Source organism: Sander vitreus, chromosome 24 (genome assembly GCF_031162955.1).
Source record: "Sander vitreus isolate 19-12246 chromosome 24, sanVit1, whole genome shotgun sequence".
Taxonomy (NCBI): domain Eukaryota; kingdom Metazoa; phylum Chordata; class Actinopteri; order Perciformes; family Percidae; genus Sander; species Sander vitreus.
This window is the reverse complement of record NC_135878.1, coordinates 9,121,166-9,144,372: the sequence shown is the minus strand read 5'-3', so window position 1 is coordinate 9,144,372 and position 23,207 is coordinate 9,121,166. Positions and strand designations below refer to the sequence as shown.

General features: G+C 40.3%; 2 protein-coding genes and 1 pseudogene across 5 annotated transcripts; 1 reads left to right on the top strand and 2 right to left on the bottom strand.

Annotated features, from left to right (window-relative positions):
* Positions 1-197: 197 nt before the first annotated feature.
* LOC144512879 (cell adhesion molecule CEACAM7-like) lies at positions 198-8,056 on the top strand. Of its 3 annotated transcripts, XM_078243843.1 has the most exons (12): positions 198-297; positions 435-530; positions 2,276-2,425; positions 2,587-2,712; positions 2,884-3,044; positions 4,247-4,352; positions 4,449-4,547; positions 4,714-4,734; positions 5,444-5,464; positions 5,603-5,632; positions 5,724-5,777; positions 6,613-8,056. In XM_078243843.1, the coding sequence occupies exons 2-12, from the start codon at positions 455-457 to the stop codon at positions 6,630-6,632; spliced, it is 864 nt and encodes a 287-aa protein (XP_078099969.1). In that variant the 5' UTR covers positions 198-297; positions 435-454; the 3' UTR covers positions 6,633-8,056. The 3 variants fall into 3 exon arrangements, with proteins under 3 accessions (XP_078099969.1, XP_078099968.1, XP_078099970.1); XM_078243842.1 differs by lacking the exon at positions 198-297 and having other exon boundaries at positions 304-530; XM_078243844.1 differs by lacking the exons at positions 198-297; positions 5,444-5,464; positions 5,603-5,632; positions 5,724-5,777; positions 6,613-8,056 and adding an exon at positions 5,034-5,437 and having other exon boundaries at positions 304-530.
* Positions 8,057-9,314: 1,258 nt separating this feature from the next.
* On the bottom strand, positions 9,315-18,807 carry slc19a1 (solute carrier family 19 member 1). The gene is made up of 6 exons (XM_078243554.1): positions 18,742-18,807; positions 17,177-17,816; positions 15,389-16,172; positions 13,172-13,364; positions 12,815-12,956; positions 9,315-11,299 (listed from the first exon to the last, which is right to left on the bottom strand). The coding sequence occupies exons 2-6, from the start codon at positions 17,477-17,479 to the stop codon at positions 11,096-11,098; spliced, it is 1,626 nt and encodes a 541-aa protein (XP_078099680.1). The 5' UTR covers positions 17,480-17,816; positions 18,742-18,807; the 3' UTR covers positions 9,315-11,095.
* Positions 18,808-19,637: 830 nt separating this feature from the next.
* LOC144512997 (C-X-C chemokine receptor type 2-like) lies at positions 19,638-22,188 on the bottom strand (annotated as a pseudogene). Its single transcript, XR_013501064.1, has 2 exons — positions 21,926-22,188; positions 19,638-21,280 (listed from the first exon to the last, which is right to left on the bottom strand). The product of XR_013501064.1 is annotated as a C-X-C chemokine receptor type 2-like (transcript).
* Positions 22,189-23,207: the final 1,019 nt, after the last annotated feature.

Sequence of the window (23,207 nt, the reverse complement as noted above, 5' to 3'; positions counted from 1 at the left end):
ATCTTATTGCTGTGGGGACATACGATGCATTCATTGTCATTTCTGGCTGCAGTAACAACCTCTGGACACTAGGAGGCCCAACTAGTTTTTGTACTGTGTATGTGTGAATATACGTATATATATTATATATATATTTATTTAGTTTTTATTTGTCTATAAGAAACGAACTACATTAGTCATTGCGTTGGTCAGGGACACATCTATGGTGAGTATGGATTGATGAATATGTTGTGAATAGAATGCGCATGTCCCGGTGGAGGCGGGGACACTGGAAGTCTGTGAGCCTGACCTGTTAAGGTAGTTTCTGTTTAACTTTCAGCTGTATCTAACCGTTTCTCACCACTTAACGCCGGCAGACAACTATTTTTTTTAAGCTACCATACTCTATAATGTGTTTATCTTTTGTATAACGCTATTCGACATGTTTCTCTCAGTTCGGAACAGAAGCAGCGAGATGTCGCCGTCTTTGACATCCATGATATTGGCCGCTTGGTTGTGTGTTTTATTGGCTGTCGTGTCCGCAGACTCAGGTAAGGTTTATTACTTCAAGCTTAACTTTTTAACTTTTAACAAAGTATCTTGTTGTGGGTTATAATGGTACATGTGTGCAAAGTGTGTCGCAGTATGGTAGTGTCCCAAATCCATGGCCCCACCCAGTGGTAAACAACAGCATACAGCTATAACTAACTTAAGTTAAACCAGATTTACTGTATGCCAACTAATATCAACTGTCAACAATACAAAGTGCATGAGGGCGAGGACTTGAAATAGAACGAAATTGAACAGAATAGATAATATGTAGATTAAAAAATGTAGCAATTTAACATAATTGAAATGTGAAAAATAGAAACAGTAGTGCACCATAAAACAGTATGTCTAATAGTGTACTAGAATAGCGTACTGTACAGTAGAACAGAGTATATAATTGCTGGGTGGAATATGTACAATAGAAAAATAGTTGTGCATATAATAGTTAGGAATTGAGCAGAATACAATAGAGTATATTGAGTAAAATGAAAAGGAATTGAAATGTATAGTATGGGGGAAATATCAGTATACATAAAAACAGTTATGAAAAGAAAAGAAGAGAGCAGAAGAATAAAGTAGAAATAGAACAGTTAGGAATCAAATAGAATACAGAAGAGGAGCGCAGCGTTACAACAGTTAGGAATAGAATAGAGCAGAAGAGGTTAAAGGTAGAACAGTTAGGAATAAAATAGAATAGAGCAGAAGAAAGGCAAGGTAGAAAAGTTAGGAATAGAAGAGAATACTGTTCAATAGAATACAATTTAGCCGAAGAGATTAGAGAAGAAGCTGTTGGGACTAGAAGAGAGTAGAGCTGGGGCAGTTAGGACTAGAATAGAGCAAAAGAGATTAGAGATAGAACGGTTAGGAATAGACTAGAGCAGAAGAGATTAGAGAAGGAACGGGTAGCAATAGAGTAGAGCATCACTAAAACTATTTTAACAAAACTGAGTGTATTTTACATGGACATAGGATTATTACAGTTACATTTCATGTTTTGAAAATAAATGCTGCCTGTGTCTAAAAATACTAGAATGGACCTTTAAGAAACACACTATGTGTACATTTTTAAATTTTAAACCCCCCAAGTTCCCTCATAAAGTTACCATGGAAATTACCTGAGGGTACTTACCCCCACCTAACAGATTAGTCTGTCAAATGTCATAAAATAGTGAAAATTGCTCAGCACAATGTCCCAGGGCCTAGGTGACATCCCTTAAATAGCTTGTGTTGTCGGACCAACAGTCCAAAATAACCAATTGGTGCTTAAAGGTGCAGTAGGTGAGCCTTATAAAACTAACTTTCTGTCATATTTGCTGAAACTGACCCTATGTTCCAGTAGAACTACATGAAGCAGGTTTTTTTATTTAAAAAAAGATCTGGCTCCTCTGGCACCACCTACAGCCTGTAGTGCGATTTGCAAAAATCCACAGCTCCCTGTTCAGATGCACCAATCAGGGCCAGGGGGGGTGTCTAACTGCATGTCAATCACTGCTCACGCACACACATTCATTCTCCTTTGTGGGGGGGGAGGGGCTTAGGAGACCGTTTTGGGCTTTAGCAGAAAGGGGGGAGGGACTGAGAAGTTGTCGATGTTCAAATTTTTGGGCTAAGTTCTGGATCCACACAATCCTACCTACAGCACCTTTAATCTTCATCACCTATTACCAAAGTCCAGTGACTAAAAAGCCCACTTAAAGGATGTTTACGAAAAATTGGCACACTGAGCTTTTTTTTTTTGTCCCTGCAGAGATTCCACTCTACAAAAAGGTGGGCGATGACGTTGTCCTGAAACCGGGTACTACCTCTGGTATCATCACCAACATCATGTGGAAACATGGTGTTAACATCGCCATCCAGTGGGATGGAACGGATTTTGATTATTATCGTCAGTTCAAAGGTACACTGAGCCGAGTTCAGCTCACTTTCTTTGCTTGTCTGTGGGATCAAATATGTGCTTCACTCAAAGGTGTTTTGATCGATTCATGCTAAATGGTACAGCGGTGTGAGTTCCAGACTGTTGAGAAGCTAATACCATCCATTGTTGGCGTTTGTTTAAAGTACGCAGTAGACTGAACATTACAAATGGAGAGATGACAATCACGGGACTGACTCGAAACGACAGTGGATTGTACACGCCGGAAATCAACGACGTGATCATGAATGCAACTCGTCTCATCGTCATCGGTAAGTGCATGAATTACACACAGTTTAGTCAGGCCGGTCGGTGTGGAGCTTGTGTGTTTCCCTGAGTTCAATTCCTGATGTGATTAAATCTGGGAAATCGGAATAAGAAACTGAAAAAGCGACTCTGACGGCCTATTTCTAATTGGGTTTTTTTCTGCAATAACATAACAGCTCCAGTTCCTAAACCCACCGTTGGTAAATCCTGTGGTTCTGAGAAGACCAGCTGTATTTTGATCTGTGAGGGAGACACTACAGGCGCTGAGCCAGTCACCTACAGGTGGAAGTCGGATAGCGATGTGACAGGTTCATCTAAGGAGCAACTCATTAATAAGGTTTGTATACTGCATAGTGCGATGATGCATGCCAGTGTGTGTGTGTGTGTGTGTGTGTGTGTGTGTGTGTGTGTGTGTGTGTGTGTGTGTGTATTTGTCTCTGTTGGTGGGATGCAACGTGCAATTCCTAAGTCCACAGTTTTATTTTCTACACACGATAGGCGGCAAAACCGCTTTGCGCTGGCGTCGCGCACCCCTCGGATTTGCCAGCTTTTGCGCTGCGCTTGAAGTTGAAATTATTTCAACTTTGACCTAGTTGCCGCTGACCTTTCGAAAAGCGTAACCAACGAGATAACAGCTGTACGTGACGTAGCCAGAAGCGACACATAACATACGGTGTCGGAAAGCGGCGAAACAATGGAAGAAAAGGATCATCCTCTGTGTCTCGGAGTTCCCTGAACTGTACGACACCTTTTTAAAGACGCATCACGATCTCGGCAGGAAAACTTACGCGTGGCGTGATGTCAGCAGTCCATTGGGATTACCTTGGTCTCGATGACGTATACCTGCGCTGCGCTTTGCTCTCTGCGCCCTACCTAGCATCGCGCAGAGAGCAAATCGCTCATCATGTGTAGGCGGCTTGACAGTGTACATTTCTTCTCAATGAAGTACAAATAACTTGAGTTGACCCGGTAATGCACTGAATTAGTCAGTAAAGTTCATCAACATAAATCCTCACTTTTAAAATATTGCAGCCGGCTGTTATAGCCTTCAAACGTGAATTATTCATAAGTTACAGTTACCTGGTATCGTCATAGAAAGAATGGTAACACTTTACTTGAAGGTATCTACATAAGAGTGACATGACACTGTCATGACACATGAACCCTAACCCTAACCATAACCATAACTTGTCATGACAAAAACCGAATGACACTTAATGACAGAAGCGTTATGTCATAAACCTTTATGACTTGTTTGTTATGTTTATGTCACGTTCATGACAGTTTCATGTCACTCTTACGTAGATACCTTCAAGTAAAGTGTAAGCGAAAGGATTTAGTACAGTTGAAGTGTACGTACAATTCAGTTATTCTCACATTTGTGTGCAAGTAATCGCATGTTGTCAAATTCAGTCTCTCGGTTATGATTTGTCAACACATTTACACACAGGGGGTGACACTGAGTTGTACATACAGTAGGTACACCAGGTGTGTGTGTATAAATGTGTGGTATTACTAACTATTTCACGCTACTTCTAGGACAACAGTTCTAGTATAAAGGAGTTCCGCTGTGAGCTGGAGAATCCCGTCAGCCAGATGAGCAGCGACCCTATCTCCAACCCTTTCATCACAAAACATGTGGATTGTGAGGAACTGTCTCATCCAATTTCAACCCAAAATGTCCTCTGTGTAATATATACGCTGAAAAAGCCCACTTATTGCTGCTTTTGTCACTCGACAGCATCCAAAGAAGAACCGAACGTTTCCAAAGGGCTCGTAGTCTTTGTGGCTCTGCTGTTTATTGTGCTGCTGCTGGTTGGCATTCACAGATGTAAAGCAGGTGAAAACTCGCGACACTGTAAATGTTTATCGATATTAGTAACATTGATAAAAGCATCAGATGAAGCACATTTCGTGTATGATTTGTCTGCATTTGTGTATTTTATATTAGTCTGAATAATAATGAGAGAAGTATGAACTCTAAACCATTGTGTGATTGCCTCTAGGAATGTGGTTCTTCCAAAAAGGTAAGACATCTTTTAAATCAATGAAAAGGTAAAACAAACAAAAAAAATACAATTGTACAGAGTTTTGAGAAAGAGCAGTGCAAGTGTGGGAATTCTTGTGTAGTGTATGCCCATTCTCTAGGGATTGTCTAAAAAAGGCATTCTGGGAAACGTAGGATCTCGCAGTATGAAGTACAGTAGAATTTAGTCTATATCCTTGGTGTTGCACTTCCGGGATTGCTCCGGTGCTGCAGGAAATTCTCTTTCTTTGTGTTGGAATCTGTCCAATCTGAGTTTTCTCTCGCACGACTGTTTTGCAGCGGCTCTGTGCGGAGCTTAGCGCCACCCATGACGATTCTGATTGGTTTAAAGAAATGCCATTAAGCCGGAGCACGCTTTCCTCCCATCCCAGAATGCTGTGTGGAGTAGCCAGACCCTCCTTCAGCGCGCTGTGGAGGAGGGTCTGGCGAAGCGAGACTAAGTCGATTTTGACATGGCCGTTTTTGAGAGAACTTACTGATTTTTGATTTTTATCAAAAAAATGTGAATTGCAACATTTCATCAGAAGCAGACAGCGCAAACATTGGCCTGATTGGATGAATGTTTACTGTGAAAGTAAGGCGAAATAAGGAGATTACTGGGCTTTGGTGAAGTTCTTTCCTGTTCATTTTAAGTAAAAAGGGATAAATGCTGACTTTCTTGACATATTATCTGCTGTAACTCCCTGCAGAATCCATGCCATGGCAAAAAGGTCAGTAACTTCAATTATTTATACCTAGTTATGCCTTTAAAAAAAATCAAACAGCCTGGACCTTTACATGTATAACAACAGACTTCTTCTGTGCTGTATTTTCTGTTAATGTTGCTGCCCTGTTGTCCTCCAATACAGACTTCTGGCAGAAGCAGCATGGCAGAGCATGTAAGTTTCAGCCACAGTCTGTTTTATGTATTTTCTAACTTTTTATTATGATGAAAAAGTTGACATCCATACGTCTGTCTCATTAAAACAGCAAGAGATGTTGTATCTAATGGCACCACAGCTCAAGAGAAGGGACAAAAAGACGGTAAGATACTGGAAAATAAATGTCATAATTTCCTTTATATGCACTTACATATTTTATTACTTTATTATCACTTACTTATCAAACTCAAGGCCGTGGGATTTTTTGGGATTTCACAATAGAGGATTTTTTGGGGGGATTTCGCAATAGATTTTGGCCCGGCCTAGTTGTGCACCAAACCAAAAAATGTTTTTCGAACTGATATTATGCAACACTTAAAGCAGAATTCGGCTGACTTGCCGACTTTGAGACTCAGACATTCCCCCAGAAGCGGAGAGTTTTCACGTTCAGGCCTGGGAAACAGGTTGTTGTGAGTCGGCCGTGTGGTAGCCTGCTTGTTTTGCTGACTTTTTAAGGGCTTCATGTCGACAAAACTGTAAGCGAGAAGGCTATATAGGACATGCACATACAGTCAGAGATATTTGCGTTTTTGATTAAATAAAAGCATGTCAATAAACTATACACGTCTGGCCCTTGATGTCGTTATAGTGAAATTGAGTTTGACACCCCAGACTTACAGCAATATATAACAATATATCGCCACTGTCGGGCAGAAACCTTGTATCTCCATCTCCATATTTCGTCATTTCAATTTATTTTTTTTCCAGAAATAAATGCAATTGGGTCACTGTTGACGTCTGGGTTTAAAGGGAAATAGCTCAACCAAATGTTTTCAAATGAGCCTTTTTTTTTTCTTTTTTTTTTCTCATTTCCTGAAAAACGACGGTTTTGGACATACAAGGTTTACACCCGACAGCGACGATAAAGAACTAACTAATACTGTGTAACCATGTTAGCAGTGGGTGACTCTTCTCCTTTTCTTGTTGTCGTTTGGCAGAGGAAACACCGATGACGTAGGCGGCCAAACGTCACTCAGAACATGTCAGGTGGAAAACTAGACCATCCGCGGTGAAGCTGAAACGTTTCAGGATATCTAGAAGTGCACATGGGATCGGTCTATTCTCTGTTAACAACACTAGTGTTGTCGGCTCCAATGCCTCAAAGCTAGAATTAATAATACAGCAAAGAAAAGAGTGAAAGTATCTTGAGGCTAATTTTCAAAAGATATGTTTTAGACACAAAACTGACCAAAAGTGGGGTATGAAGGCGTGTTAAAGACTATCGCAAAGGCTTTTTTTTTTTAAGACTGCCGTTGTGCTGCTCATTTTAAACAAAATATATGAGTTTAGCCCAGTAGCTATTACCTGCTGGGATCTACATTAAGTCGTGTATTATAAGACACTAAGAAGGGACATATTTAAGTTATTAATCATGATATAAAAACGACTACAGTTGCAGTGCAGAAATGAATAGCCCAGAATGTAATAATAAAAAATAAAAAAAATCTTCCTGACATTTGTTTCTAGATTTTCCAAAGACGCAATGAGGGGGCCTCAAAGCTTAGACAGGAAGTTGCTCCTTCCTGTGACAGGCGGCGTCAGCGTTACCTCTAGCTCATTAAAACAAGCAGGTCTGGTGTGGATGTATGCAGTCTCACAGTGTTAGAGAAGAGCTAGGGCAGCGTGGGGAGGAAAAAAAGAGACGCCATTGTTTGGTCTGGGCCGCCAGCTCAACCAACAGGCAAGGCATTGTTACAGTTGTTCACTGCTGACTCCTCAGCGACGGCTACTAGGTGTGTTGTAAAGAAAATATTGCGAGGGTTCAAGTTTCAAATTTGTATTTTGTCATGTTTATTATCCCTTCCCAGATCTTATTTACTCCTCTAAATACAGTATGTGATTGTTTGTATTTGAATGTGTATTCTACTTTAAATTGTGGGAGGACAGAGTTGAAATATTTGGTTTTGTTGCTTTCTGACGCACTGTGTGCGCGCGTGTGTGTGTGTGTGTGTGTGTGTGTGTGTGTGTAGATGCAATAGATGTGTGTTTAAAATGAATGACGGGTGTGTTTTTGCACTTCACAGTCTTTCTTTTTTTGTAGTTTTAAATATGTTGCTCTTCAATACAGCTAAAATATTAGGCTTTTGTTTACAAAAAGCCCCACTTTCAATGGTCAAAGTAGCCTTTTTAATATACTGAGGACTTTCAGATGATTGCAGTGATTTGTGACACTCGTTTTTACTGTAACACACAACGCAGCACTGCTTAAGGATGAGTTGTGACTCCGACATTTTTAAGTTGTAAAAAGTTCTGTACACTCCAAAGTTTCCACAAAAGGCACTGAGTTATTCATACCCTGTTAGCTTTTGTTTTAGGATATACATTATGTATAAATGAAGTGTTTTATATGGTCTGTACTTAATAAAAGCAACAAAACACCAATGTCTTTTAACCTGTTTTTTTAGCCTTTTCTTCTTTGCAAGAGGAAAATAAAGCAATAAATTAGATATTTATGTTGTAGCTGAAAATGAATACAGATAGTCCAGAAGTTGAACCACTTGAGGGCAGCAAGTGGACAAATTTCACTAGTTATTGATGAAATAAGTGAGTCACGTGTACTGTGGGATAGAGCACCATTTTAAAACTGCATGCAGGGAGAAGCAGCTGCAGCCTTTCAGAGGAACAGTGACAGTGTCTTTCTGATGATTACATAAATATAGAACAGATTGTAACGGGCAGGTAGAGGACATATACAGAGACCTAGCAACCGTTTGTATCAACTAGCTGCATTGTCTCTAGTCTGCACACACGTTACTTTACGTGAACCTACTGTATAGTCCTCCTATTCCCTTCACTTTATGGCCCAGTTTTCCCTTTGCAAGCTTAAGAGTACAGGCTGCGTAAATATACTTTTAAAATAACTGAGCAGCATTTAGGGCTCAATTTGATTTTCTACAAATCAAATTCAGTTGTTTTACTTCTTAAAAGTTAAGATGAAACAGGTTTTAAGGTATATGGTGAAACAGTTCTTTTCCCAAGTGGTTTTACAATGTTTCAATACGGTCTCGGTCAAATGTAATAATGGCAGCCAATCGAATCACAGCCAAACAAAGGTCCACATTTACAGTATACAATGTACACTAAACATATTCAACTTCAACGCAAGTACATAATCTGGTGCAAACGCAACAGTGAATGAGTGATCATCTGGGTGTGCTGCCGGGTTACTGTGTACTCAAAAGCACGTCAGGGCTAAAGGGCAACAGCGAACTCAGCAAACTGCTAGATACAATTCTGACTTAGATTATCATCAGTCTGGTGTGTCTTTTCTTGATTTGTAGACATAGTTAAACACGGCGCACTTCCAGAAGGAGAACCCAGGTTTTGTACACGTTGTCAGACTAGAACTAGATTTATTCCAGAGGGAGTTCATCACATCAGTGTTCAGCTTTACAAACAGTCAAGATTTAAAAAAAAACTGACCTACTAAGAAACGCAGAAAAACAAATAATCAGAGGGCTCTTGGTCTTCATGCTGTGAGCAGCAACTGCAGCTGACCAAACAACTCTCTATTAAATCTAGTACCTCATAAAACTGTATGTATTAACTCATAAAATCTCAATCTGGTTGCAAAGATTTCAGCTGGGAAATATGTATGTTAACCTATGGTATATAAAATGTTTAAAAAAGATCAAGGAGCTTTTTAATCCACCAAACGCAATTTATTTGTGAATACAAAATAAACATCCGATTAAAGTCAGTTTTTTCTATTTACAGCATTCAGACAGATTCACAGTTACATTTTTATCGCAGCAATTATTTCAATCATTATTAAAAAACACAATCCAACTCAAACCTTAGTCACTACTCTTGTGTCTATTGTAAGAAAGATCCCCTGCTGAAAGCAGATGGACATTTTATGTTTGCACTGGAGATCTTGTTACACTGCATTTCTGTTCTCTACAGGACCAGGATAAGTGCTTTCTGCCGTTTTTGATCATTTTAAAAAAAAATTTTTTAAACAGTCGTACTTGGACCTAAATACACAGTGAAAAATAGAGTGAAAAGGCAGCAGTACTGCTGACAGGTGCTTTTGTCATCCTGTCACCTGACATACTGCTGAAAATCAAAACTGAAAAGAAATATCACATTTGATAACTAACTTCAGTGGTGTGCATTTAGATTATCAATTGTCAATTAAGCATGCATCTGTGTAAACTACTTCCACATGCGATTCTCTAAAGCAACACATTCTGCAAGGTATCAAATAGGGATAACTCAAACATATTCTGATGCTGCTAAATGACAAAGAGCGACTTTAGCAGCTTAAATTACATTACATAACATACTGCATAAAATCTGCAGTTTTCAGCTTCAAATAAACCGATATAATCGGATAAATCTAATTATACCAATGAGATGTGAAATGTGATTATTATCAATGCAGAAAGGAAACCCTGTATCTTAAAGCAATTTATACTAATATGGTCTTGGTTTTTTTCTCAAAATGGCACAAACACATAACCATTAAACTGTAATATTACAACAGGAGTGTCAATAAAAAAACTAAAATGTGTGATGTCCGTCAAACCAGAAAAAGTATCATCAGTGGTGTAGTCTACTTGATACGCAGGTATACGCAGTATACCCACTAAGAAAGCTCCAGGAGTTTCACATACCTACTTAAAAATGCCCAATGACATGCAACGACATACTTTCCGTTATAGTTTTGCTATATTTTGAATTGTCATCTTGTGTTTTTCTTCTTAACATAGGATAAATAAAAGGTATTTCCACCGTAAATTGGTGCATTAAAGTGTATCTGAATACAGGAAATGAAGTCGTTGTTGATGATCAAAACATCCCTGGGGAGGACACCCAGACCCCTCCCCTCAATATATATACAGTACAGTATACCCACTACAATACATTAGACTACACCACTGAATATCATAAAGTAATACTTAGAGGTCAAATAGTAATCATGGACCATTGTTTGAATCACTGAAACAGGACAGTTCAGGAAGTTAGAACTGAAAGTCACGGTTTGTTTTCTGTACAAAATACACAAAAAAAGAAAAGGCAAAGTTCTGGCCATTACGTGAATGGTCCCTCTCTGTGTTTAAGTTGATTTGTCTCAATATGAAAGCCTAGTACTACTTACTGCTGTGTTAAATAAAAAAAATAATAAAAAGTAGAATTTACTCTTCTCAGTTACAGCATCTAATCATCAAAAACTAAAACCAAACTGTCCCGAGACGTCGGACACAAGACGCCTTTCTGCCTGGTGTTGTGCAGGAGCTCCAGGTGTCAGAGGAGGCACTTCTATAATTAAGGCTCAGCGGCTAACACTAAAACCACTCCATCACCATTAGAGCGTTAAAGGGATTGATCCCGTTGAGTCTGAAGAGCTTAGTAGCAGAAACTGGGATCTAGACGAGATACTGAGAGAAGACGGTTTAAGGCGGGACACGTTTCTTGTCACTCTGCTTTGGCACTTTTGCCGTTCGATAAAGGTTCCGCCTCCGAATCTGCGGCCACGGGGCTGAGCTGCGTGGGCGCCGCCTGCTCCTTGGCCCCACCTCCTCCCCTGGGCTGTTTTCTATAGTGACGGATGATGACCACAGCGGCACAGACAAAGTAGACGACGGTGAGAATGACGAAGTAAACAAAGTACACCAGGAACTGTAAGAAAGAAAGAAAAGAAAAAGAGACATCTTAAAATCTGACTCAAGACATGTAAGACAATTCAGTCATAAAACACTAATGGAGGATGACCAAAGTTCATCCCCCTGCACATAAATTGAGTATATTTTTTAAATAATAGGTAGAAATACTGGGGTGTAAATAACAGAGCAAATTGCATTAAATAATATAAAAAAATGCACTTGTCTCTCAGTATCTGTTGAGCAAATACTGCAGGACAATTCCAGTTAAATGTTGCCCAAGTTGGAACTAATCACATCAGTGATGTCTCTATTCCAACAATTAGTTGTTGTTTGTTACACCTGTTTGACAATTCAGAAAGTCTCCTGTAAGGAAAGATCTATTCAACTTTCCTTTTACTCTGCATTTCCCCCCTGGTCATATGTCCTCTTTAAAAAGTAATTTCTGTATGTAAAGCACTCAGCAAATGTATAAATTGCGAGATATAAATAACTTGCCTTTCCCTAGAGCGTACTGAGATAATCCTGGCAAGTATCACGGCACACTATCTTCCCACTGGTTGTCCACTATGTCCAGGGATGTAGCATTTTGGATATCTGCAGGGAGGGTGTTCCAGAGGGGATGGGGCTGCATTTGTAGATCCCCAGTCTTTACATATTCTGACAGTCTTTAACGTTAGATGTGAGCTGATTGTCTTTAGATGAGAGATGGTGTCAGACTTTAGTCTTTTCAAAGTCTGTTCAAAGTCTTCTAGTGTATGGTAGGCATTAGTCACAAAGCCACTGTTAGTATACAACAAGACAGCTGTGAAAAATGGGAGTTTGAGGAAGACAGGATGTTTCTGAGTGCCACGAAGAAGGACGGTCGAGGGCCCCTATTCCCCCAATAAGTTGTGTCAAGGTTATTGTCCGCGTCTTTAAATGTCTACAAAATGACCTGTCATATGAGCACCGACACTAACCAGTGTCTGACCACGGAGAGCAAGCTGATGGAGTGACGGATCGGAGCAGCGTCGGGACAGCGAGGCGACAGGCAGGCCTAGTCTCCTTACCTTTAGCCTGGCAACGCTTACTGTATCTCTGGGGATTCATACAGTATGTGCACGGACAGCCAAGCCCTGGAAGTCCTAGACCAGTGTTTTCCCAGGGTTGTGGTTATGCCGTGACACAGGAAACCCAGCCAGGGAGGAAACCCAGCCAATGCTTTGAGACAAGCTGCCAGGCGTTCAAAAATATTCAATACCGGTTCCTAAGCAATACTTTTTTTGATACCAATTTTATATTATTTTTACATTACGGCACAAATCGTAATTTATTTTTCAGCTCCTACTACGTGAGCCCCGTCTCTGTGCGTAACGTAGAGTTTTTCCTGTCTGCCTCTGCGCCGTGTAACGTTGAACGTTAGATTGAAATTGGATATTGAATGGCGAGGCATTTTCGATACTCAATACTTTAGAGGCAATTCAGCCGGTGCCTTAAAAAGTATTGAATTCGGTACCCAGCCCTAGCGTTAAGAATTACATGAGTGTTTTACCTGAGCTTGCACGTCCAACGCCAGGCCTCTCTTGTCAGAAATGATCAGGTTGATGATGCTCTTCAGTATGGTCCCCAAAAAGGTGTTGATGCCGAACACTAAGGCACAGAGCTCCTTGGTGAGTGACGAGGCTATCTGGAAACTATGGAGAGATGATACAATGATCGCCACAGGCCAGACGGGTGAGTACAACGCTCCAGTTTAGGAAACTTCAAAATGTATCTGTTGCATTCACGCAGTCATTGTGACTCATAGTTGTTGTAACTTCCTGCTGCACCACAGTTTCAACTGAGGATTAGGAAAACAGTTTGGTAGTTTTATTCCGAGATCAAAACATACATTTTATTTGACACTCACGTGGCAATTGGCACCAGGAACTGGTAGAAGCCTCTGAAGAGGACGTAGGCCGTGTAGCAGACCCAAATGTTGTCTGTGGTGCCCATGAGGAGCAGCAGACCTGCCTGCAGAGCAGTGATGACGCCGATGACCAGCTCAGACCAGACGTTCCACCGGATTTTCACATAGCCAGCAGTGAAGGAAGTCAACGCACCTGCAGAGAGATACAAAGCCAGGAAAACTCTGTTCATCTGGGCCCGTATTTATCAAGCTTCTCAAAGTGCCATTTAAGTGCTGAGAATTCATGAAATGTACTCCTACTTTCAAACTTAAGTATAAAAGCAAGTTATCAAATTTCTTAAAGCTAAGAATCACTCTTACTCTCCCAGTTATTTAAGACAGCTCGAGTGCTCTCTCAAGTGGTCAGGAGTTGCCAGTAGAAGCTTGTGAGCACTGAGTACGTTTACATGCACACCAATATTCCACTATTATTCCGAATATGAAAATATTCCGAATTTGATACAGGTCATGTAAACAGCATATTCCGGTTGGATATTCCGAATAAGGCCTTTTTCCGAATATAGCATTTTCCGATTAAGATGTGGGATATTCTGGTATTATTTGGGTTTTAGAGGCATTCTTTGGAATATGCGTCTCAATCTGGGTTTTCACCACAGTTTGTGCCTGTTTACGGCTTATGGTCAGCTCTGTGCGTTGCTATGGTTGCTGTAAACAAACCAACCAGCCAACAGTTTGCAAGGCTGCAGACCCGATAAGAAGGAGAAACACGGCTACTTTTAAACATTGTCAAAGACTTGGATATCAACAGGTTTTTGGATATTCGCACACATCGCTACGGATTAATACGGGCCCTGGGCTTGTGTAAATCGGGCGCTTAATCACGGTGGAAAATAGTCATGTCACCACAATCTTGTTTTTATTAACATATTACTTTCACTATAAAAAGATATACTTAAAGCAATCTGTTCTCTTATACATTACTAAGTAACTTGAAGGAAGTTCGGTCTGTTTTCCTCATTTACTTACTATTAGATTTTGTTTTACAACATAACTTTTTACTGCTTGCACATTATGTCCAGATTTTTTAAACAAGCTGCTACCTTTGTGCTTAACAGCTGATTAAAGGCCACTTAATGATGACTGAACCTGGTGTACTGGTAATCATTAACAGAATAACAAGTGGGAAATCAAGGACTCAACCTCTTAACTACAGGTGACAGGAGTGTACAGTCAGGTTATATTCTTCGAATTTTTTATGTGCAAATGTGATGCTTTTTGCAGACTTTAGGGTCTGACCCAATTTTGACATTTTGGTGCTCAATGTTTTGTTTTTTTGGTTTTTTTTAAGTTTATCTGAATAGGGACAGATACAAAAAACATAGATTATTACACAAAGAACAATCCGATGCCTGTATCACAGTGTTTATAGCCATGGCTAATTTGCTATGTTAACACCATAAACGGGCAAGACAAAACAGGTGCACCTGCACTCAATTTCAGTTAGGTGAATATCTGTCTCCCACATCATCTGATGTAGGGCTTCATTCACCAGTAGAATCTGTGTTTTATACCACAGCAATCCATGTACTTGTGGCTAGGCCTGTGCAATTAATTGAATTTATTGGAATTTGAATAGAGTGGTTAGAGTAACTGGAGTCCGATTTTTTTCTGGCCTTCGGGCCTGTGGTTTTTCCCCAGAATTCCCTTCGCTACTGATCACAAAAACAATGTAATCGTGAAAAACTATTATTTTGCTCATTCCGTTTTGCGAGTAAACTCTTATTTTGTATTAAGGGAAATTTCACAGTTGGTGTTTTCACTGTTGATTTGTGTGCCTGTTATACTGTTTTTAAGGTCAACGATAGCAACATCTTTCCAAAAAGTCAATGAGTAATCGTGTTTATAAATAACCGTGATTTCAATATTGACCAAATTAATCGTGATTTACAAAGATCCCCTAGATTAAGAAATAGTTTTGAGTTTTCAGATTAACTTTGTCTAGGAAAGCCACTATTAATGAAAAAACTTTTGAGCTTTTGATATTTTGTTGGTGTTAAGCACAGAGGAGTTATCCCCATTATTTGCATCTAAATGCCGATGGCAAGTTGGAGTTAAAAAAAAAAGCATCCAGGACTGTGAAACTGAAACCTAAGTGCAGTATGAGGACTGAGCATTAGATATTAAAAACTAAGTATTGTAGCTCCAGAAATGTCTCACTCAGCAGTGTAGAAGCTGCCTCCACTCCCCCGTTGTAAATGTTCTTGTTCTCAGCAGCCAGGGAGACTTTGCTCCACAGGATATGAATGTAGAACAGCACCAGATAGTACCCTGTGGAGTTGAACACCCACCACAGGGACCAGAGCCTCAGGCTGGGCCTCCTAACCACGTTTCTCAACTCCAGCAGCATCTGAACAAAGACAGAATGCCTCCAGCGTGATGCAGAGCACAGGGGGGGCGCCGAGGACAAGACACTCTCTTGCTGGTTTATTTTGTCCAGTTCTGATTTGGTGGCTACTGCTGCCACTTCCTTTTGCTCCTGATTCCATGTCCGGTGGAAAAACAGGGAGCGTTTAGGCCAGGGCAGGAACAGTGTGAGACTCAGACCAAAGCTGACAAAACCCAAAGATATGGCGTTGAGGGTGTAGAAGCTGACATTTCCCAGGGATATGCACAGCTGACCCAGCACTGAGCTGGTGAACACCCCCAAGAGGACTGCGGAGCGGGAATATCCGGCCACGCGCTGGTAGAGGGCTGGGCTGACCAGGGAGAAGATGTAGGAAGAGTAGGCCACGCGGCAGGCCATGGTGACGCCGTAGAAGACCTCCATCAACTGCATTTCAGTGAGGGTGGAGCCCAGAAGCAGAAGGAGCCAGATGACCACCTGGCTGACACCCTGGATGATCAGGACGGGCTTGTAGCGCAGAAGATCTGTCAGCAGGAAGGCTGGCACCAGCACCATCATGTAGGAGTACGTCAGCACAGGAGTGATCTCATTGGTCACCTGGAAATTACAGTAAAGTCAATTAAGAAATCAGTGAGGCGGATGAAAGCTCCAGTCTTAGTTCACAAAATGTGTCTCTGCAGGGAGGATACTAAGGGGCTGTACCTCCGTGTGGAGGCCCACACGGCTCCCACAGACAGTTCCCCAGTACTAGGGCTGCAGCTATTGATTATTTTAGTAATCGAGTATTCTACCGATTATTCAATTGATTAATCGGATAGGATATACTTAGTAAACAGCAATAGTAAATATTTATTATTGCTGTGTACTAAAAAAAAGGATATACAAAAGACAGGTTTTTTTTTTTGAAAAAGCAAAATTTTTTATTGCCAAATTTCAAGTACATTTTTGGTGGCCCAAATGTTAATATTTTTCACCCCCTTCCCCTTCTTGCCTCTGGCTCTTTGCACTGGATATGCAAAAGAGCTGTTCACTAAGCCCAGGTTGACCAAACCAGGCCATTCTGGTCTAACAGAGTGTTTTTCCACACATTGTCCTATCTAGTTTAAGAGACAAATGCTGGAAACATTTAGCAGTTACTCCTCTCTGAAAGCCTTACTTTGACAGGTAATCAACTCTTGGGGCGAGATCATTGTCAATTAAAAAAAAAAAAAAAAAAATAGTCCAGCAAGGATTTTGTAGAGTTCCTAAACCATTCACAAACCTATTACACTGACCCACTTGGAGGAATGTGAACTTTGACCACAGTAAGTTGGATCAGCAGACTGCCCACAGGACATGCATTCATTCTATTGTGTATTTAGTGCTTGACTGAACGAGTCTTACAGGTTAACTTTTCTGTACTTCCTGGGCAGTCTCCTGTATATGAGCCCAAAACAATGACTTGAATGTCTTCCATCTTTCATTTTGGACTTTTTTATCCAGTATTTACCCTGTAATAATACATTCCAAATGATTTTGCACTGGTGTCCACACAAAGACAAATATACCTGTAAGAAAAAAAAACCAGCTCAGACACATTTCATCCTGAGGAAACCACTAACCTGCTCTCTGGTGAAGTTCTTCTCAGGGCTTAGTAGATACGGTGTAATGAAGGGCTCCCCGGGCTTTATCGATGCCATAAATCCAAAGAGGCACAAGAAAAATACGGCCCATTTCCACTTTCTGGGCTCCTCGGCTGTCTCTATGGGACCTTCGGAGGGAGACAGGCCCTCCGAAGCAAAGACAACCATCTCTACGTCTCCATCTTCGTGTCCTTTCCTGTCTTCAGATGCAGGCTCCTTCAGGTCCATCTTCTTCTCCCCCTCTGATCTGTCCCCACTTTCTGCTGTGTCATCTGCTACCATTGTGTCAGCTGGACCACTCTGTGATGCAGAGTGTAAGTTTTTTTTCTGCTGTGTCAAATCACCATGTGAGAACTTGTTTGAACGTGAAAACTTCCTACTTGAAACGAGGGAACAAAAGTAAAAACCCAACTGTTTGGGTTTCAATCAAACTGCCTTTCATTGCCAGAGAATACTGAAATGGTTTAAATTAACATTTTAACACGTGACGACAAGGTAGTTAAAATGCTACACGCCGTTGTTGGCATGTAAGAGAAAACGTTGACCTTTGCTCCATTCCGCACTGTGACATGTTCTGACTGCAAGCTATCCAGCAGCTAGGTCTGGTGTCATTGTTAACCTGAAAAGATAACAATGTTGTCAGTTAGTCAGACTATTTTGACACTGTGCAGAAAGCTGACATCAGAGCGGTGTGTTTTCTACTGTGACAGACTAGAACTCCCTGCTTGAACTCAAAATAGGGCTACAATTAACTATTACTATAAATCGGCATCTTATTTTCCCCAATAATTCAATTGTTTGGTGTATTACATATGAGAAATAGTGAAAATGCACATCACAAGTTTACATATAGCTTGTTTAGTTTGACCAGCAGTCCAAAACCTAAAACTATTCATAAAAGAGTATGAAGACCAGCAAATATTCACAGTTAAATAAACTGGAACCAGTTAGGGTAATTATTCCCATTTTGTTTTTTATTTTATACCTCAAACAAGTGAAATCATCTGCTGCACAAATCAGGGACATGCTTCAAATAATGCATCACCTGTCTCAGCAGTGGTACTTCCTAATTAATCATATAAAAGTGAAACACAGTGTGCTCCTGAGGAATATTCGCCTGAGTTAACGTTACGTGTCACGATTTTAGGGGGAAACGCAAACAAGTTACACAAGTCACTAATTTGGTACCAGCGTGTTAGCATTCCACTGCTTCACTGACTGTTGCGTTAGCTGCTAATGTGCTAAACCTGGCTGTGGTTTGGTTGTTTGTGTGTGTTACAACGACCCATACATGCGGGACATCACTTTATAGCACAATGTAATACAGGTGAGAAGTTATAGCTAGCTAGCATGCTGGATAACGGTGTACCCGTGTAAAAACAATGCACTCATGTAGCTTTTGTTGGCACAAAAATGAATAACACAATCTCTTAAAGCGAGTAACTGACAGGCCGCGTAGACAACAACAAGCTGGCTTTCTATTACGCACAATTTTGTTTATACTTTTAGGGTGCACGACATTGAGACAACATTACGTTACATACCTCGTGTGCTCCATCTGAAGCTGCAGCGCTTAACTTATCGCTCACACTGATCTTCTCTCATCGCATTGACAACTGGGAAATGTAGTTCTGCAGTTTTACTGCTAGCACAAGTTGATAGCACAATGATGGCACAAGTTACTACAATTCATATTTTGTTTCACTCTTTCTGCATTTTGCAAGTGCTTTGCTCGCCATCTGTTGGACAGATAAATAGTGTAACTAATACAAAAATCACAAGTATAATAATTATTCTAATGAGCCATAATAACAAAGGCAATGTGCAGACATATGTTGTAATATAGGCCTAATTATAAATGCATAACATGTTGTATAACAATGTTATAATATGACATAAATGCAACTATTATTAGCTTACCAGTAGGTGTTATTATGTGATCTGAAAAAGTAGGCCTAGTAGATATTTGTTTTTGCTTAGAGTGCTGTTACAATAATAATTGGACCATTTCTTAGGGAGCAATGTTGCAATGGTTGCAGTAAAAATATGACATTTAAATTGTTGTTTTTTTAACTTAAAACTAAATGTTAATATTATTTTTCTGGCTGTAGGCCTACCTGCTGCATTATTGCTCCCATTAGAGGCATCACAATTATTACAATTATTAAAAGTTGATGGCAAAACGATCTCATCACAATGTACATTGGTACTACAGTAGTCTAGTTCCTCATGTAGTTGCAATGGTAAAATTTCCATTTTTCTGACTAGTTTTTCTCGTCCATATTGGATTAGACATTGAGACTGGAATTCTCTTGGATGTTCACGTTCAGGTTATCCATTTCCGGCAACATATATTGAGTTATCCCATGCAGGTTTGTTCCAAATGTTGGTATTTCATTAATTCAAAAACTCAAATGATTATTCCCACATAAGACAGATGAGTTTTTCATTATTTTATTTGTCAGAAAATACCCTTTGTGAATATTAACTAACCACAAGTCTACAAGATTAAATCAGTCAGTGCAGGAAAGATTGCATAGCCTTTTATTTCTAATGATGAACTTGTCGGAACCTGAAAACATTGAAACATGAAGACGGCAGGATTTACAGTTTATAAAGTGAAGGGTTGAATTGGGGGTACCTATTGTATAGACCTATTTAAAATACATGCACTCCAAGATTAAAAACACTAAAAAGCATTTACAGAATTATAATGCTGGTCTACTCCTGAGCAAGGAAAATGGAAATAATGAGAAAAATGAAAATAGATTTGATCAAATCAGAGGCTTCAATAGTGGATGTATAGAACAGTAAATCCAATAGATGGCAGCAGTGTACCACAAATCAAAATTAGAGAATGCACGAAAATACTAAATATAGGTTACTCTTCTATTCAAAGATTTTCCAAATTTAAGATGGAAATAACTTCTTTTCTGGCTTAAAGACAAAAAAGGGAAAATAAAATACACAATCATAAACATATATTTTTTTAAATGTTAGTCTACATTGATCGATTTCAAAGAACAGCTCCGTTGTTTTCTGAGGTCTGAGATGTCGACCTGCTGAACTTTGACCCCGACATCCACTCTTGTCTGGCTTTCCATGGAAGAAGTTGCGTCATTTTGTTCCTGAACTTCACTCCTACGAAGGCATAGAGGACAGGGTTGATGCAGCTGTGGGACAGAGCCAGGTTTTGAGTTATATCCAAAGCCCTGTCCACTGATTTCCTCAACGCACAGTCATAATTTATCAGCTTAGCCCTCAGGAGTGTTTCCACTATCAGGACTATGTGGTATGGCGTCCAGCACAGAAGAAACGCAATCACCACGGCTATGATCACCTTCATGGCCCTGTGCTTCTGGAAAACTCGAGTGCGCAGCAGCCTCGCGATGGTGACGCTGTAGCAGGCTATCATGGCACCCAGAGGGAGCAAGAAGCCAAAAATATGGCGAAACCCGCGAGTGAAACTCCTCCATGAGGAGGCGCTGCCGATGTGAAAGGATTCTTGGCACATCATCGCCTCTGAGTTAGGTAGCGTGGAGACATTGTTGAAAAGCGCAGGCAGAGCGAGGGCCCCACCAAGGGCCCAAACTGCTGCACACAGGATCCGGCTGCACATCCTCTGACGACTCCAGAGACTCTCCCTGGCGCGCACTATCACGAGATAACGGTCGATGCTAATGCAGGCCAGAAAGAGGATGCTGGTGTAGAAGTTTGCTTCTTTGATGAGGTTGAGGAGCTTGCACATGAAGTCTCCAAAGATCCATCCTTCGATAGCTGCAGCGGCCCAGAATGGGAGGGTTACGGCCATCAGACCATCCGCTATTGTCAAGTGAAACAGGTACACATCCGATGGAGTCAGCGTCTGTCTGCTGGTGCCGATCACCCACCCCACTAACAGGTTCCCAGGTATTGCCAGTAAAAAGATGACAATGAGGATGAGACACAGGGTCAGAGCTGCTGTATGAGCCAGAGGTTCTGTCCCGCATGATATCTTCTCTGGATCCGGAACGTAGGTTGTGTTGTTGTAGTGGATGGTTTCATTCAGTTCATAATTCTCAAAGCTATAGATGAACGACATGACTATGGATGGAAAACAGATTAATACTAGTAAATTATCATAGCAGTACAAAAACACAGATTCAGCTTCTGCCATGTTTAAATGTTTCCAGAAAGAAAGCACAATTTGAAACCCTATATATTCTTCCTCGTCTGTTCAGCAGCCTAGTCACATTGTAAAGAATTATTGGACATGGACAATAGCCTACTATACTTAAAAAGAGGGGTTAACGGCAAAAAGAGGAGCATATTACTTTTTCAAACTTTACAACTATTTCCCACAATTTAGGACTGCCACATTTGCGTTGTGCAGCTTTAAATTAAGCCTAGGTAACTTTTTCTAAGCAGCAGCCATTGTGCCTACAAGTGACAGTTTGGGGATAATGATGAATAGTTCAATGTAGAGAAACATAGCACAAGTAGAGAACAGGACTACCTACCATGATGACCTACTGTACTGGTCATACCAGACTAGTAAGGCTGTAGCAGCAAAACCCCTGAATGTTTTAAAGATGCATTTCATTGTTTATTAAATTAATTTTTCATTAATACAGAGATGATTTTTTTTATTTTATTTTTTTAAGTTACATAGTCTCCCTTTAATACACACACATTTTATATAGTTTCTACCTATAAGGATAATTTATATAAATAAATTCAGAGGCTCACCTTCTGGCTTGGCCGTAGCTTTCAAAGATGACAACAGCTCGAAGACCAAATGTGTACATCCCTTTAAGTATGAAACAATGTGTTTTTTTTATGGGTAGTTGACCCAATGTTCCGTTTCCTTCCCCGATATGATACTCCACATGCCTGCGTCATGAATCGTTTTTGCTGCAATACAACTTTCTAACAGACATTTTATTACAGTAGGAAAAGCACAGGTGTAAATAATAAAATTAAGAAGTTAGGTCATTAGACTCACAGGAATACATGGTTAGCCTATGTGCTCCTATCCAACCAACGTCGATTCCAAAAAGAGGAAATAAATACCCATGAAATAAAACCAGAGATAAATTCAAATTAAACACAAATACAAAATTGTTCAGTTGAACTGGTCACACCTGCAGGTGGGGTCGCAGGTACACATCGCTTTGTTTTTAGGGGCCACAAACCGAAAAGATTGGGAACCCCTGGTTTACAGAGTCATACATGATGATTTTAGCAACAACAAAAATATTGCCTTTCCAAACATTTCTAAAATATCAAACTCTCTCAAAACTACCAGTCAGCTAAAATAAAACCATTGAAAAAGAGACATGAGAATAGTAAACAGTACAAAATAAAGTATGGCCTTTGGACTCAATATTTTTGATTTTGAACTCACGAGATGTCCCAGATAACATGTGCTGTGATCCTGTTGCAAGTCATTGGGTAACGCGGTGTGTGTGGTAAGATGTTTCCCAAATCAGCAGGACAGGATGTCAGCTGTGACACTTTCTGGTAAATTCAATATGTTGTATTCACTTTTGCTGTTGCAAACGTCCGGCATCATTCTCCTGTTTGGTTCCAGCCCCGGTAAAAAATAATCAGTTACCAGGTTGCTCGTTTTTATTGAGTTAATATTGTTATTTCTGTAATTTTGTTGAACCGTCAAGCAACAGTGAACATGCAGAGAAAAGAAGATAACCACACACATCAGTAATGACAGGGGGAGCATGCTGATAGAAGGCCGTCACTGACACACTCCTCCTCTCGATCTTAAAGTGAAGCCAATTGTGTATCCAGACACAAAAGGTATCTCCTCTACCTCCCATAAGTCGTCATAAATCACATCATTCAGGTTCTGAGTGCTACGATGCTCAAAAATCAATATAGCATGCGTGTTGCATCACTGCTGTCTTCCCTACAGCTGTCACATAACTGAGACATAAAGGCGCCACACCAAATGACAGTATTGCCATGTTTCCAGCCTACAGCCATCAGGAAGAATGACGACGAGAGAATGGCC